This window comes from Pungitius pungitius, chromosome 8 (genome assembly GCF_949316345.1).
Source record: "Pungitius pungitius chromosome 8, fPunPun2.1, whole genome shotgun sequence".
Taxonomy (NCBI): Eukaryota; Metazoa; Chordata; class Actinopteri; order Perciformes; family Gasterosteidae; genus Pungitius; species Pungitius pungitius.
Window position 1 is genome coordinate 1340258 of NC_084907.1, and position 17085 is coordinate 1357342.

A 17085-nucleotide genomic window follows, 5' to 3' on the forward strand; every position below is an offset into this window, starting at 1 on the left:
TGGTCGTGTTGGCATTTGCCTTTATGTAGAAATATGTTATGAATATACAATATTAATTTAAATCTCAAATATTTTCTGTCATACTACTTTAGATACAGTACAGTGACACGAAGCTATCACATTTTACATCTGTATTCTTATCTTTCCTGTTTTCCGTATTACTTGGACAGTTTAGTGATGACCCGGATTAAAGCTCCATTCTCGTCCTTCAGTCGCTGGTTTTCCATCTTCAGCTCTGCTTTAATCTAAAGAAAGACACAATGGGCACAAGTGTGAAATCACATGTTCTTGGAGATTGGAGAAATGCAACTAAGAACATACAACTGGGACTGCTCAAGCCTCGGGTTTCTCTCGGTCCAGAATGACTCATCTACAGGCGAAATGAGCTCCACAAGAAAGTGTGGCCCAGTCTGAATGAATCTGGGCCCTCTGGAACAAACAGAACGCTCATGTACACAACCACACACACGGCCTCTCAACACACAGACACAACTGGAACCGACGAGCTCATTCAAACACACACAGCAACAGTGCTTCTCTGTTCAGGACATCTATTTCCCATCCAGCCTGCCGTGTTTGCGTAGACCTCTTATTCACAAATAACAAGAGGTTTTTGTTTGTCGTCCTCTTTGGGCGAAACGCAGCAGACATCTGCGAGCGTTGGACTACGGAAGAATACTGATGCCTCGCTCGCTGCGGAGTCACAAAAAAAAAAAAAAACCTCACACATTCCAGTGCCAACGGAGCACAGTGGTGACAAATGATGTCAGCTGAAACCAACTGCGCTCCACTTTACACCGTTTGGTTGTGATTGTTCTTTGTTTTCCCTCGGGTCCAAAAGGCTTCACTTTCTCCCGAGCCAGGGATTCTGCGATATTATTTTCGTCAAAGGAGACTGAATATAAAAAACAAACATGGATTGATGTGAATGTAAATGACCGTAATAAGAACATCTGAATTACCTTTAACTGTTCTTCCATATCTGCTATCGTCCGTTGTAGAGTGTGACTTTCCTTTTGAGAAGAAAAGGCAACAAAGTAATCAACACACAAGGCGAGACCAACATTGTCACATGAATACAAAGTGTCATCCTGAGTTCGTACCTTCTTCTCTGTCTCAAGCGTGTTCGAGCCACAATCCCCTGCTCTTCCCTTTGGAATAAATGAAAGGTTCTTATGAAACGATTACGGAACGAAGCCCTTTAAGCTGCACCATCACAGGTGCTACATTTTCACAACAGTGTCTCAAATAGTGCCTCAAACGACTGTCATTACTCCAAAAGTCTGCTGCTATAACTGCTGTCTGTCAGGTCACGTTTCTCCCCCATTTACCGCATCACCTGATATTAACATGCAAATGGGTGGGAGACATTTCTATGTGGACTGAAAATCCTTTTCTGAATGATAACTCAGTTTTCAGGGGAATCTGCATGTGGCGCATTTACTGCGCGTGCTGTACCTGGGCTCGCTGCAGCTGGTCCTGAATCATGGCCAGTTCCTGTTTACTCGTCTCCAGCCGAGACTTCAGCCTCTGATTGGTGGCCAGCGCCTTCTCATACATCTACAAGCATAAAGGAAGTATTTGATTGACTGACAAACACTGAGCTCAACAGCTGAGGGTCTGTGTGGTAGTTTCAGCAGTTATTATGAAACTAATATATTTATTTTCATTTTTGAGCACGGGGTCAACATGATGCGTTATAGTAGATAGATGTAATAGTAGGTGGTCTTGATTTTGCCAAATTAATCAATAATCTATTAAAAGTCAGAAAATAGTGAAAGTACTAAATCCTGAGAACTCAATGATATTGAAATTACATCAAAATAATTGGAATATACCATGAATCTTCGCTTAATCAAGGATATAGAAACTGATTTTCATTCACAAAACTTGATGATGATGTATTTTCTGTGGACCAACTCATTAAACGACAAGTCATACGTGGTCTATTTTCTTGTGTGCTTTTATTTTGAAATCTGTGTCGGCGGTGCGACATCCTATAACTACCGGGCGGATGTTCTCATTGGATAATTAAGTAAAGGTCGGCCATCTTGTGGTGCATTTACATGAGGTGTTTTGTTAGGCACCACGTGGACGTTCCTGTGCTGAAAACCATCGGTTGGGTTTAAATGCAGAGCCTTGAAGTGAGTTTGTAACTGTTAACTTTACTTTGTTCGTTTGTTTAGACTTTTTTTGGTTGACTCTGAGTTCTATCAACAAGCAAAAGGACATCACCTGCCTTCTTATAGTCATTGTTCGCTGACTCCTCTTCGGCCCTTTTCCTCGCGGAGAGTCGGTTCTCTCGCCGTAGGAAGTAGGACTCGGCGTGGTTGGTTGATGTGTCGTTGGAGACATCCGAGGATCCAGACGAGTTCAGTCTGAAAGCACAAGGATCGTTGTTCAACACTGGCGCGGTCGATGCGACGTTAAAGCTGTGAATAAGGGTTTCTTACCGAGACAGTCTCTCGTGCTGAAAGAGAAGAGAAATGTTTCAGAATCGTCTCTCTGACCGAAAGTGAAAAATGCAACAACCACAACAGTGTTATTTTTAGAAGGACATTCCTTATTAGCTCAGCTTCTAGTGAAATGTTACATTAAGTCATTCAACCACATCACGACCAGTCCCCTAGATGCTCCTTACTTCACAAACAACAACGTCACACAGCTTGACTTCATCACTTGCTTGACGGCCTTTAATCCACAAACGAGGTCGTGCTTTGTACCACTTTTGACCGTTTCCCGGCACAAACAGGCACACAGGACGTATTTTATGACAAGTACAATGCCAGCATGTACATTCAGTATCAATAGATCTAGAAAGCAAAGCTCTGTGATCCTTTTGAAGTGACATGACCATGCAGGAATTCCTCATGAAAGACTTTTTTTCTTTTCTTTTCTTTTTTCAGTTTTCCAAGGAAAGGTTTATGGCAGCCTGAAATACCAAGCTGAGTCAAAGAAGGAGAGAGGAAGTGATCTCTGAAATAAACTGACAAGCAGAGATAACCAAACACATCCAAAAAAGGTAATAGTTCTGGCAGTGGCTTCTACAATGTGTTCGTTATTGCTTGCTGAAGTTGAAGGGTCACGCGGTTTCCTTTCGAGAGGTTTTCCGTCGGGAAGAACGGAGCAACTTCAAAGCATTGTAGAGTCCTTTTAAAGAGAGGACACGTTGTAGCCTGAAGACTACAATTAAGGTAACATGAAGGGTTTTATTGAGGTGTTGAGCCACCGTGGAATAGAAGACAATTTTCTAACAAAACATATTTCCTTACATAGTGCTCTTGATGATGATGATGATGTTTTTAATTTGGATTTCTGGTTTGATTACATACATAAGTTTGTACATTTTAAGAAGGATTTATTTTTTCAGTATTTCACAACACATTCAATGAGTCTGGAGAAGTCTCCATGTTGCGTGAAGTTAACCAAGCGTTTACTTCTTGCACTTTAAAGATTAAGATTAAAGAATCTCTGCTTCTGGACGGATTGATTCATTCACTCGTGCTATCTTAGTAGCAATATACAACATCCAGAGTTTTAATGTAGCAGCAAAGTGTTTTTGGCTAAGCTCTAGTAAAGTAATGTCTACTAACCAATACTTTACATCCAGAACCCCCCCCCCCCCCTGTACTTTGTGTTTGGTGCTAATTAGCATCACCTTGTTAACACTCATTGTGAGCGTGTTAGCATGCTAACATATGCGCTGCCTTAGTACAACAAGCATTGCTGTAGATTAGCGCTTTGCATAGAAGTTATAAAACAGTGTTGCAACATCTGAACCTGCTGAACTCATCCCCTTCATCTTTAAATGTTCTGATATCACTCAAACTAAAAGCTAATAAGACGGGCTCTTTCACATTTAATTACATTCCCTAATGCCAGAAATGTAATGTGTATTAACCAATAGGTCATTATCCAGGCCCGCATATATATCACCATAACGATGCACTCAAGCACACGCTTGCACAACCTTTAAAACGACACACAAGGTTCCTTTCTGCACCGTGGGGTATTATTTTAGACACGGGGCCTAATTGTCACGGACCCACAAACTAAATCAAAAGGCGAGCTGGTGAACCGTTCCACATCCAAATAAATGATGGAGACGCTGAGAGGATTCCTTCAAAGACGAAACGAGGCTTTCAGTCACAGACACTGTGTAAACACAGCGATATGCCTGCGCTCAGACATTAACAAGATCCCTGGATCTTCCCCAGGCTCTTATGTCAACTCCTTTAAGACCCTCTCTGGACACTTGGATGTGCTCTGTAAACGGCAATTAATGATATACAGTACGCATACTTGGAAAAAGCTCTGGTTTAGATTAAGGGACAGCGCTTCTAAACAGATGCTGATGGAAACACGGGCCCCTTGTGTGTGTGTGTGTGTGTGTGTGTGCCGTGTAGGCGACTCCGTCACTAGGCTTCTCCTCCGGCCTTCCTGGAGCGGTGGAGGAACTTCTAGCTCGCTGACCAGCTATTCCCAAGTGGAAAATGTGAGCTTCCCGTAGGACCAGCAGAGAGATAAACATCCATAAATACTGCGTCTGAGTTCCCACAGGCCGGTCCTAAGCGCTCTATCCCCCCCCCCCCCCTCTGTTCCCCGTCATCCTGCCCCCCCCCCCGCTCCCTCTCTCTCTCGGTTTCTGCATTAATCTTTCCCAAGTGGATTGCACGGATAAGACTAACAGCTTGTTGCGACTTTTCTTTGGTTTCACTTACAAGTTTTGTTCCTCCCTGCTCATGCACGTCGACATGGAATTTACAGTCATTACACGCCATTAGGAAAATGTCATTAGCGTTACAAGAGATACGTCTTTATTATGGGATGGCTTATGGGAATCTAAGATTTAACTGGGTCCACCAGCGTCTTGAATTATTTGTTCATGATGATCACTAATCGCAGCCGAATTGATTGAATTGAAGCTTGATGTAAATGAATTTATTGCAAAGTGCCGTTGACAGTGTGAAGTGGATCGGAGGATTCCAAAAGCCGTCCCATGTAAACAATGCTGTAGCTCCTCTGATTATGTGCCAGAGCCGACAGCCTCTGTGGCTCGTTGGAAACGCGCGTTTGACTGTGAATTCACTGTAATGTCAGTGGTGCCTTTCGTCGGTGGAGGCATTTCCTCTAACCAAGCAGACGTTGGATGGACTGAAGACAGTCTTACCCTCAGGCTCTTGGCGGTGGCCGGGGATGAAGTTGGAGAGGAGTCAGAGGGAGACTTTCTGATGCGGGGCTGATCTTTGCTGTGAGAAAGTAGAGATGACATCGCTCTCGAAGCGGCTGGCCTCCGCATGCAGCTGTGATTTGGTTCAAGCTGCCTCCCAAAAGTTATGTTTCCCCTTTTCTTGTCTTGAAGGAAGAAAAAAGCAGCAGCTAAAAAATGAGATCTACTTTATAATCCACCGACGGATTCTGTGGCTGTGTCCTTAGTTCATGTGAGCAAGTGAGATCTTCATGTGATGGAAGAGATGTTGAATATGTGATGAGCGAAAGAACTGAGCTGTGGAGGAAGTGGGGGGGGGGGGGGGGGGGGGGACTGGGGAGTAGGCGGGCTGTGTGTGTGTGTGTGTGTGTGAGAGCGAGTGAGTGGACACAAGGATCTGACAGCAGCATTGTTCACAAAGACTCTCGGGGGACTTGGTCATTCTGCCAAAAATCTCAAAAGCAAAGCAGCACTGTTTTCCTAATGTTTTGAGGGGGGGCGGGGGGGGGGGGGGGGGTCTGTGGATATAAACGTGAAACTCGTTAACATAATGTGTGCATTATTTACATCCGAGCACGTGTTATGGACAGTGTTCTCATTGTAAGAGAACTTTCCTTTGCGTTAAAATAAATGCGATTATCAGACTTTTTCTAAGGAGAGGAAGCAGTCAGTTCCAACTGCACAACAAAACTTCTTTGTCACAAGTAAACATCTTTACTTTAAAGGAGTACAAGCATCAAAGTGTGCCTAAAGTAAAAACTCATTCTGAGTAAAAACATCAAGTAGCATAACAGGAAATGAGTTGTTCTTTATGAAAACGTAGTTAAGATTAACATTTGTAAATACATGCAGATGAGTTGGACAAGAACACGTGTGTGTGTGTGTGTGTGTGTGTGTGTGTGAAATAGATCGGGTTGGTCGGGGTTCAGGGGGAGACTTGTTGTTTTAATTTGATCAAGCCGCCGGCCGCATGTGTTGACAGTTAAGACCAGTTAACATGCCTTTCTCATTATGTGACGTGACACAGTTGCGTTCGTTAGCACAGGTCACTGCTTTGCAATTTATTCTCCTAAAAAGGGAATGCTGTGCTATGCAAGGCTACGTTTTGCTCATGTTCAGTGAACATGGAACGGGTCACTTTTATATTTCAAAGAAAGTAGCTTACATGGCACAGTTTCACACAAAAGATGTTGAAGAGTGTGAATGTTGGCAACATGACTCAGGTGGTGTGAGGTGGTGTGATACGCACCGCATCCATAACTCTGTGTCTTGGTTCCAGCCCGAGTTGGTTGTCATAGCGATCCCCGTCCTGCACCTGCTGCAAACTAATCGGAGAATTAAATCCGGAGAGTAGATAAAAAAAAGTCCATTCCTGTGGTGACACTGATGAGTGCATGTGGCGCTCCACGTGCACTCGCTCTTTTCCCACATAATGAGTCTGTTGAACTAACGTTAAATGTTTTTTTGTGGTCATATGAATGGTAATAAAGAAAAGGGCGATTATTGATGGTTGTCATGGCGACAGCGTTGTTGCGGCTGGTTATCTCTACAGAGAGCTCGTGCTTCTCTTTTCTCTTTACCAGTTTTTAAAGATACAAAAATGATGTTTTTGACATTCACCAGTTTAACATTCTTTTAGGTTTTCGAGACACTTGATCTGTTTTACATTAAATTTACCTTCCAGTTTCTCTTTGACGTTGACTGGTTATTTGGTCCTGATCGATGAATGTAGATCTTTCCATTAATAAAACCACAACAAAGAATCCCCATTTAATGTTTAGTGTGTGGGATCTAGTGAAGTGAAGAATCTTCTCCCCTGCAAAGCTGTAGCCCCCGTCTCATTCCAAATGAAAACAGGACACTGAGTCCTATTTTCAGTAGATTATGCACATAAGAAAACATACTGAATTATTGTATTAATGCCATTAGGTCTCCCTGTTTGTACATGAGAAGGCTAATGTATGATATTAACTGAATTCGACAGAAGTCATGGACCACTCAGAAATCCCCTTCTTTACAAACAATTTTGTTTTGTGTATCATTCTTTCAAAAAAAAAAAAAAAAGAGGTTCAAACCGAGAGAACAGAATGCACCAATGGAATCATGTGTACCCAAGTGTACTGCATGTACACTTGTTCCATAATTAACTTGGCTGAAGGAAGCACGCTGTAAATACAGTCACAATCAAGTTCTGTCACATTGCAAAAAACACTTTGTACTCAATTCTCATCATGCGTAAACAGATATTACAGGTTTTGATTTAATTTCAAATGATTATGTCAAAGGTTTTTTGTTACATGGCATTTCTAAAACAGTGTGACGTTAAGTTTGTTGAAATCACTTTACATAAACTGTGTAATTTGCATCAACACTACACCCACCCTAAGTAATCTGCATTAGAGCTGAGCAATGGACACCTTTTATATGACCTAAAACATATTATGTTTCTGCTGATTATCAATTAAATATTTACTATTGCTAAATCAAACTGAGCTCCCTTCATTGCAGCCATCTCCTGGTTGTTTGTATGAAGTGCATCTTCATGAAGGTACTTTGGCTCTTTCAGCTCATTCATTTAAGAGCCTCCATGGACGCAACATGATCGTCTCCTCTGGACCACGCGCTGACCGCAGCAGCGGTTGGGCCGGCCACATTCTGAGTCATTTTACAAACCTACCAATGCCGTGTAACCGCCTGCAGGAATGTGCATCATGTCACCTTTTGGTGTAACACAAGTTATCGGACTGAGTTTTTACGGGGCAAGAATCCCAATCCCTTGGTCTGTCTTTTTAACAATTGAATCAATTGAAAGGCCCCAAACGCTAGCAGAAGCAGTTGTGTACTCACGGGGGACGGTATCAGGGAAAAGATCCACGGGATCTCTCTACAATCATGTTCTTTGTACAGTTACTGTTAACTCCAGCTGTTGAAAGTCAAGTGCAGCCCAACTAAATTTAGCACAGGCTGCAAAAACGGCTTGTGTGTGTGTGTGTGTGTGTGTGTGTGTGAGACCTGACGGAAGTCATGCATCAGACCCAGCATTGGCCCTGGAATGCTCAATAGTGTCTCAGTGTTTACTGAGTGTAGCTTTGCAGTGGATTTGAACTCATCTTCAATAAATGAAAGCAAAACGGTGAAATTGCTCCAAAGTTTAATATTAGGGAATATGATGATACACAATGGGGGTTTTTTGTGGGTATTTTTAAAGATGCGTGTTTAAATACTGGTACATCACACTGGCTGGAAATGAAGTAACTGAAAACTGCTTGAGTTGTTACTCCATCTCTGGTAATTGATTTAAAACACAAAAGGCTGCAGCTCTTCATTCTGAAAAAATTGAATACACACATTAATTTAGTTACTGCTCACTTAAATGCCTTATCAGTAATTTTTCTTTTTAAGACCTCGTTAAATGTTAATACCTCTGACGCTCAGTGTCGTTGAGGACTCTGCTGTCCCCAGTTTGTTCTCAATGACCACTTTGTATTCCCCGTTGTCTCTGGGTCCCACAGTCAGGATGAGCAAAGAGCACACGCCGCACACATTGCGGATGTGGTAGTTGGTGTTTGTGCTCAGGTCCCTATTGTTGTGGTACCACGCCACTCGGGGGGCTGGATCCCCCCTGACGGCGCAGCTCATGTGGCTCTCGTAACCCTGAGGAGCTGTGCGCATTTTCAGGGGAACGAGGAATGACGGTTGTGACTGGAAGTCCAGGGGTTTTGTTTCAGGCCTGTTCACTTGAAACTTCCCTGAAACAAAAATACGCGCTTAGGGCTAAACGACTGGTCACTTTAATCTGAACCCATAACACGATGCAATTGAGTTTGGAGCTAGAACATGTGTCCTTCCTTCTAGTCTACGCCTCTGGAAAGCTCCTGGTTCTCCTCACGCAATTCACAACCTTAACTAAAGTGAAGAAAAAATAACATTCAAATGATGTTCTGAACAAGGAAATAATTTACATGAATTTGCTTATTCATTTGTACTTATTCCAGCTTGAGGCTAATATACCCTTTTTAAATATAGTGTTTTAGACGGCATCCAGGCTTTGCTTGTTTTACATACATTTTCTTAGTAAGATTATAAAACAAAAGGTCATGTTGGAATGTAAGCGCTATCCTGAGGAAATCTCTTCAGGAACCATAATCGGTACTTCAAGCAAACGCGATTCAGCGAGATAACTGAGGATGGATTCATACGTCTTGGTGATTTAGCCCAAGAAACCAACCTTTTTGCTTCGTGGTTCCAAAGACGGCGGACTTGGAAGGTGGGGAGAGACCCACGTCATTCTTAGCAAACACCCTGAAGTAATACTCCCGTCCAGGCAACACGTTGACAACCGTGAACCTATTGTTGAAGAGGTTGTCAGCCACTGTCCTCCAAGTGCAACGGAAGGAATCCCGCTTGGACACCATGTAGTGTAGTCGGTCGTCCCTCCTCTCATCTGGAGAGGACGTCCAGGACAGAGTTACTGTTCCTGGGATGTTCTGATCCAGCTCCACTGGACCTGGAGGTTTTGGCTCATCTAAATCCAGGATTACAGAGATAGAGGTCGAGTTGCAAGAGTGAAGCTACCTCGCAGCAAACGGTACCTGCTGTTTCCGTTCTTCAGTTCATTGCAATGTAAACCAAGATTCACCTGTGACTCTGATTTCAACATCGATGCTCTCCTGGCCCACAAAGTTTTTGACGGTAATGGTGTAGATGCCACTGTCGGACCGCTCGGATGTGGGGATCAACATTAGAGAACCTTTGTCTGAGTTGGTGATGGTTACATGTTTGGGCACTGGAGTACCATCTTTTAGCCACCAGATGTGCGGCAGCGGGGAGGCCTGTGGGTGATATGGAAGATTATACATTTGTTAATTGTATTCAATACCTTTTTACAAGTAATCTTTTAGGAGGACAACGTCTTACACAATACCTCAAAGTTGACATTCAGACAGACTGTGTTTCCGCATCGTACCACTACGAAGTTCTTCCTGTTGCGATCTTTAAACTTTGGCCTTACTGTGAAGGGCAAAGATTGGAATAAAATGTTCCGATACTCAACAATAGAGTTAGCCTTACATCGTTCTTAAGATAAGCTTCTCATTCTTGGAGCCCAGAATGGACGCACCATGCGTAAAAATGGTCTTACCAGGAGGGGGCATGGCAATGACATAAGTGTCAAATCCTTGAGGTTCACCATCGCCTCCATAGTTGGTGGCAATGGCTCTGACCCAGTAGCAGGCCATTGCCTTCAAGCCCACCACGGTGTAGGAAGGTAGAGTAATTGGGTTGGCATTACAACGGGTCCATTCTGTGTTTTCTATTGGTCTGATCTCCACATAGTAGCCTTGGGCTTCGTCCTGCACCCCTTTCATCTCTTTAGGTTTAGTCCAAGCCAGTGAAAATGTGCTATAAGTGGAGGATGTTAACTTCAGGTCGGTGACTTTGCCTGGAGGTTCTGAAAATGCAGGAAGGAGAGATTATTGGCTCAACCCTATCGATGCTTGTTGAACAGAGAGGCGCAGACAGCATTATGTGGAGCAGGTTCATCATGATGCACGACTTGAATAGTGGAGACAACTAGAATAGACAATGAGAATCCAGTGCGACCGGCTTACTCATTGGATCTCTTGCGACTGCTGTGTCACACGGATTACTAGGACCTCCAGCGCCAGACAGGTTGATAGCAGACACCCTAAATTCATATGCTGCCCCTTCAAAAACATCTGTCACTGCATACTTTGTATCTGTGGAAAGAGAAAAGGTTTTGTTGTCATAATACTAGAAATGTTGGATGTATATTTCTCAATTCTTGGTAAACACAAATCTTCAGAATTCAGAGTGGTTCACACAAATGGTGCTGATGTTAACCAGATTCCCACCATTAGCATCCATTAATATTCTCAATTGGTTATTCTGTAGCTTGCCATTGGAGTTGGATACCTGTAATGGGCCCGCGTTGATTTACAAGGCTCCAGTAATTTGTGCCTTTCTTGTTCTTTTCCAAGTTGTATCCCACAATAGGGGTTCCTCCAGTGTCACATGGAGGACACCAAGCCAGATTGATGCAGTCTTTAAAGGCACTGACCACTTGTGGTGCAGCTGGGGATCCGGGATAGCCTGTGGAGGAAACCTGATGTATTCTGTAGTTCTTTCTTTTACCATGAAATTAAAAACATCACTAATAAATACAGCAACACTGTTAGAAAATGGCTGGCAAATAGAGCTTGATGTACTGGATAATGTTTTAGTTTGAATTTAGATGTACACAGTGTTTTCATTTACACTTGAATAAACCCCTCTGGGAATTGGATGAAGTTTTATTTTCCTCTAATTAATGCAAAATGATTTCCCATGCGCATTCCGAGAAGGTTTTTTATCGGGCCAACTGATTAAAGCCTGACTTTGATTTCCCAGCGCAAGCATCAGAAATGGCAGTCCACTGTAATCATAATACTCTTGTTATATATATATATGAGAGAGAAAGAGAATACAAGTGAAATCATGAAACAAATGGAAATGGATGCAAAGGAATGTATTCGTTCCACCCTTTTCCAGCAGAAGTAGAGTGAAGCTCAAACTAAAGACTCACGCAAGATGCCGGCTGCGATGACCCCTGTCTGCAGGTGGTCACTGACGCCTTGTGCGTTCTTGGCTCTGATCCGGTAGCAGTATCTCCTTCCGGGGTTCACATCTGAGTCTTTGTAACTCAAGACGCTGCTGGGGATCTCACCGAGATCTGTCCATCTGTTGCGGCCGACCTGTTGGCGTTCGATGGTGTAGCTTGTGACCGGGCATCCCCCACTGTGTTTCGGTGGTTTCCATTGAAACCCGACAGACGTCACGACACTTTCTGTGATGTCCACCGGTCCCCGAGGGGGTGCGGGTTTGTCTGGTGACAAAATGAAACTAGGTTGTACTCTGGAAAACAGGGAAAAGCGCTCGAATGGAAACGCAAGTCTCTCTCTGACAACTCACCCAGTACAATAAGTGTGGAAATAGCTTCCGTCCAACCAAATTCATTTTTTATTTTTATTTTGACCTCCCCAGCGTGTTTCCTCTGACAATTAAAAAGGCGTAAGTGGCTCTCATTAGTTGATGTTTCAATCTTGACTTTGAGAGCGGGCAAAAGCTCCTCGTCATCCTTGTACCACTGTATGGTCATCGGAGCCCCACCTGAGAATAGCAGCTTCCATTCTGCATTTTCACCTGCCTTTAGAACAACTGCCTTGGACAATTTCCCCAGCGCATCCTCCTCGATTATTGGGGGATCTTTAACGTTGGAGAAAAAAGGTATTTGGCGTTACATTCAAAGGATGAATCATCAATTGATGGCAAACCAGGTTGGTTTTTTTTCTTCCTGACCTTGAATGATAAGAGTTGCTTCTGATTTCCGGCCGTCGGCTTCGAAGCTGTACACCGCCGCATCATCTTTATTACAGCAGTCAATAACCAACCTGTGGCAAGCCCCGTCTTTGATAATTCTTACCCCATCCTCATTGGTTAGCTGTGCAGGTAAAAAGTCTCAGTATCCATCACACAAACATTCATACTCTATACTCAAACTCTTCTAAGAATAGTTGACTTACCAGCTTCCCATTTTTATACCAACGCCCCTCAGTGGCCTCGCTGCTCAGTTTGCAGGAGAGCTGTGTCCGTTCCCCGATGTTGGCGGCAGAGTCCGACAGTCCACAGATGAACTGAGCACCGCGACCTGCAAGTAAGAACAAAGGGAACATCATCAGCAAGATTGTATATAATTCCAGAAAACTAAGCTGAGAATGGACCTGCAACTTTATTATCATCTAGATCTTTACCTAGAACTGTGTCAGCGACCAAAGGGCAGGTTGGTAGCCGCTTCTCTTCCTTATCATGTGCATCATTCCCTTTGTTTTCATCGTCTCCTTCTGTCGGGGGGTTCTTATTCGTGCCGTCCCCACCAGTCTGGCCTCCAGAACCATCAGCAGACCCGTCTCCGTCCCCTCCTGCTCGTCTGGCTGCTTCCGAGTCGTCGTTCTGTTTCTGTAGCTTGGCCTGCTGCTCTGCTCCAAGTGCATTCAGGTCATCCTGATTCCCACTCTGGGTGTCCTTTTGTCTTTTATCATTCAGATCAGCTGAATTACAGCAAAGATATACAGGTTCGGGTAATGAATCAATAATAAATATCAAGCAGAGAGTGCCAGTTTATTTATGAATGCATGTGTCCATCTAACTAAATACAAGATGTCCCACCTTCCACTTTTAGAGAGGCACAGCTGGAACTTATACCAACAATGGCATAATAGGCTCCATTATCTTCCTTGTTGGAGTTTTTCACTCTCAACGTGTGAATTAGCTTGTCCTCTGAGACGGTGATCTCATATTTGTCCCCATGTTCAAGTGATGAATCCTGTTTTGACCAGGTGACTCTGCTCAGGGGTGTTGACAAGACACACTGAAAGATGGCGTCTTCACCTTCAGAGGCCTTCACATCTTTAATCTTTGCTTTGAACTCCACAGCAGGCACTGAGAGAGGAGGGAGGGAGGGAGGGAGGATGTGGATCCCTGAATGTGCCTCAACTGCCATCCTGTTTACTTACAGTTGAGCCACTTGTATTTTACCTCGAAAGTCCGTCGACAGGACATTTGCGTCTCCAACATCGACCTGGTAAAATCCAGCATCTTCTGGCTGAGGATCTTTGATGCTGAAAACATATTTTTTCCCCGATGTCTTAAGGCTGTGCTTAGAATTTTCATCCTCTCCGTATGGAACCATTGTCCCGTCCTTTTTACAGAGAAGTGCTTGGATTAGATTTTTCATTTCTATATTTTTTTCTCTACAGTGATTGGTTATGAATGGTCTATTTTGCAATGCAGATCAACTCACCTTGTATAGGTTGATTGGGCTGTTGGGGTCATGCAGCGTCATGTCGAAGCCAAACTCCGCTCTGCCATTGGATTGTACCTCTATTTGTCTGACATTGTCCAGTCGCTCTACAACCTGAGAAAGAGGAGTGAAATGTTCTGTGCGTCTGTATATTCTTCACTGCTGAAGCCGAAAAGCGGCCTTGAATGGAGCAAACGCATCCTCGGATTGGATACACACTGGTGTGACCTCGGGCAACCCAATCAACACAGACCTTGGGGAAAAAAATCCTTCAAAATGGTTTTCCATGAGCGGTAACCTTGCAACCCACTGACTTTTTATACAATACAGAGACACAGGAATGCCTGAAATACACATATTTTTGAGAATCAATCAGCCAGAGTCTCTGGGGGAAAATGGATCTAAAAACACTGCTGGCTTCTTGGTTGCTTCAATTCTGTTTTTTGCAAGATGGAAACGTCTTACACTGACCACGTAGCAGCTGGTTGAGTTTGAATGAAGCCTTAGTGCACACAGTCTATCGGGTAGTAAAGCAGTGGTCGATGCAGACACACCTGGTGTTGACCCGCTCTCTGAGTGCACCTTTCTACTTCTATCTACTGCTGTATGTATTTACACCTCAATGCGTACAGCATCTCATGGAAGTGGTGTTCACCAAGTCTGCTGAACAAGCCTGAGAGGATCATAAACCAATATACAAGTATCTAAATGGAGTAGAAAATAGACATTTGCTTTTTGTTTAGGGAATAAGCGTAATGCTCATTTCCAGCAAAATTCTATTTTATATCACTGATAAAATGAGTGCTGTCAGTTAAACGCGTTAACGCAAACCCCTTTTAACAACGTCAATTTTTTTTCGTGAGATTAACGTTTTCTTGAGATGTTCCGCTACGGATGATATGTGGCCACCAGGTTTGCTATTCCACCTTTAAAACCCTTCATACATATTAATATTATACACACAAAATGTACCACTTTGCTTCAAACCTCACCAACATTTTGCGGGTTCCGAATGTACGATCAGGTACCTCAAACTCCATGCAGAGCGCTACCTTTGACTGCTCGTCTTCCCTTTCTTTTTTCAGCTGGTTGAGTCTCTTCAGCAACCAGCGGAAGTCGGACACCCCAAAGTCAAAGCAGATTCTCTCATAGTCCTTCTTTGGTGCACAGATGAGCAGCTCCAGGAGCTTTGGATCAATTTCTCCCTCTTTTTTTGGCGGGAGTGTTTTTTTTCGGGTGACAACAACACTGAAAAGAGAAATTATGAGTAAACTATAACGTATGAACACAGTAACAAAAACGCACAAACTGTGACCTGCACTTACGTTTTTTTCAGCATTTTTCGGAAATCTTGGGGTTCTTCGCCGGTACCAGAAAATGAGAAGTACATTTGTGAGTAGAAAATCAGATACAGGTTTTCTTCATTGTTTGATTAAATTTTGTAAATGGCTCAACCTAAACATGAGAAATGTGGTACCTTCTTTGGCTTTCTTCTTTAGGCCTCCTGGGGAAAATAAATGATTCTTAGTGAGTTGTCAAATCTCCAGCATATTGCGTTTTAATTGCATTCACCTTTTAATAGAGAAATGGCCTAATAATGATTTTACCTCCAATAACGTTGAGAGCTGCAGTGCAGACAGCCATCCCGAACTCATTGGTGGCCGAGCATGTGTAGGTGTCGGCCTGCTCCGGTTTCACGTTGAGAATCTGGTGGCGCGATGTTATCGTTATTTTAAATCTTATTAGCGGTATTAAGTTCCGTCTCTCGTTGTTACTGGTTTAGAACAAATCAAAACAAGTGAGCGTACTGCATCCTTTCTAAACAATTGCACGAAAGAGCATCGTAACGTTTGTGAGATACGAGATGCGCGTCGAACCAGATGAAGAGCATTTCCCCTTAGATTCTCACCTCTAGAATGTGCTCTTGAGTTCTTTTGTCGTATCTGGTCTTGTATTTCTCCGGGTCATCGACCTCGCCCTTGTTACGCCCCCACGTCACAGCTGGTGCCGGCTCTCCACTCACCATGGCTTTGAAACATCCTTTTTTCCCTGAACAATGAAAAGAAGGCAGGGAGGTTGCAGACAGTGTCTCGTAAACGTTGTCCCAATCAGAGTTCTCGCGCTGCTTGCCCTCTTGAGTCGTGGCGGCCATTGGTTTGCGGGTGAAGTCCGGCGTTGACTTTCCGGCAGGCAGCGACTCCACACACTGAGTGACCGTCACCCCGGGGGCTCTGGACCTCTTGTTGATGGCCCCTGTGGAACCCAGAGAACACCAGTTCAGCTGTGCTCTGTGGGCTGGTTAATGTGTCCCAGGGTTGACACGGCGACGCCCTGTTCGCGGGCCCCCTTTGAGCCAAAATGAGGTGTTTCTGTCTCTGTGTGGGCAACACACGGCGCGGGTTGTTCCCTCGCTGAGAAGTTGAATGTTCGCAGCCTGGCGCTCTTCATTCAGCCGCCGAATGCGACGGCTCCTCTGTGTCATTACTCCCTGCGATATTTACAACTGAGCCGCTGTCAGCAATGGCCTGATATGAAATTATAGCACTCAGTTTCCATCCCGCTGACAACCACATTGTTATTCCTGTGACTGCTGTGCTCCATTATACAAGTCGTGTTGCGCCTTTGACAAGTCAAAGCTTTTAGTGGCATTATCGTAAACATCAGTTCCATCCGCGATGTGGTAAACGGCGTCTCCACAAAATGGGCTGGTTGCAGTTAAGCAGGAACTTCACAAGAGGTCAGTGTTTCCCTTTGATTGGTCGGTTATTACAGCTTCCACAGCAGCAGGCCTTTTATCTCTCAAACTGTGCTGCTGTATGTATCCTGGACCAAGTTACATAACACTATTATATAAAGGATAGAAAATCGGGTAACTACACGATGTTCACGGCAAGAGAAATGAATGATACGGCTGGTGCCTCGTTTCCAGCAGCACTGCCCCACGGGACCATTAACAGATCCCCCCCCCCCCGTGGTGCAGATGGCACATGAGAGATGGCTGACACATTGCGTCAATGTT

At 43.9% G+C, this 17085-nt stretch overlaps 2 protein-coding genes and 1 long non-coding RNA gene across 3 annotated transcripts in view; 1 reads left to right on the forward strand and 2 right to left on the reverse strand.

Moving 5' to 3' along the window:
- On the reverse strand, window positions 1–5497 carry LOC119229648 (protein phosphatase 1 regulatory subunit 12B-like). Its single transcript, XM_037490224.2, has 7 exons — window positions 5171–5497; window positions 2454–2470; window positions 2240–2378; window positions 1459–1560; window positions 1104–1151; window positions 963–1013; window positions 1–245 (listed from the first exon to the last, which is right to left on the reverse strand). Exons 1-7 carry the CDS (start codon window positions 5297–5299, stop codon window positions 159–161), a joined length of 573 nt encoding a protein of 190 aa, XP_037346121.2. The 5' UTR covers window positions 5300–5497; the 3' UTR covers window positions 1–158.
- The window catches only part of LOC119229649 (uncharacterized), a 20978-nt gene continuing 5899 nt past the window's right edge, over window positions 2007–17085 (forward strand). The window contains exons 1-2 of the long non-coding RNA XR_005121636.2: window positions 2007–2144; window positions 2907–3022. This is a non-coding gene — a long non-coding RNA (uncharacterized LOC119229649). The remainder of the gene's footprint in view (window positions 2145–2906; window positions 3023–17085) is intronic.
- The window catches only part of LOC119229646 (immunoglobulin-like and fibronectin type III domain-containing protein 1), a 10211-nt gene continuing 1485 nt past the window's right edge, over window positions 8360–17085 (reverse strand). The window contains exons 2-23 of the mRNA XM_062563732.1: window positions 16197–16319; window positions 15976–16115; window positions 15674–15773; window positions 15544–15570; window positions 15392–15425; window positions 15119–15314; window positions 14067–14180; window positions 13802–13964; window positions 13433–13705; window positions 13018–13314; window positions 12790–12914; window positions 12566–12707; window positions 12179–12472; window positions 11793–12092; window positions 11144–11320; window positions 10819–10947; window positions 10350–10658; window positions 10134–10219; window positions 9849–10041; window positions 9438–9734; window positions 8632–8958; window positions 8360–8536 (exon numbers count right to left, since the gene is read on the reverse strand). Of these exons, the coding sequence (XP_062419716.1) occupies window positions 8532–8536; window positions 8632–8958; window positions 9438–9734; window positions 9849–10041; window positions 10134–10219; window positions 10350–10658; window positions 10819–10947; window positions 11144–11320; window positions 11793–12092; window positions 12179–12472; window positions 12566–12707; window positions 12790–12914; window positions 13018–13314; window positions 13433–13705; window positions 13802–13964; window positions 14067–14180; window positions 15119–15314; window positions 15392–15425; window positions 15544–15570; window positions 15674–15773; window positions 15976–16115; window positions 16197–16319 (3851 nt within the window). The 3' untranslated portion in view covers window positions 8360–8531. The remainder of the gene's footprint in view (window positions 8537–8631; window positions 8959–9437; window positions 9735–9848; window positions 10042–10133; window positions 10220–10349; window positions 10659–10818; window positions 10948–11143; window positions 11321–11792; window positions 12093–12178; window positions 12473–12565; window positions 12708–12789; window positions 12915–13017; window positions 13315–13432; window positions 13706–13801; window positions 13965–14066; window positions 14181–15118; window positions 15315–15391; window positions 15426–15543; window positions 15571–15673; window positions 15774–15975; window positions 16116–16196; window positions 16320–17085) is intronic.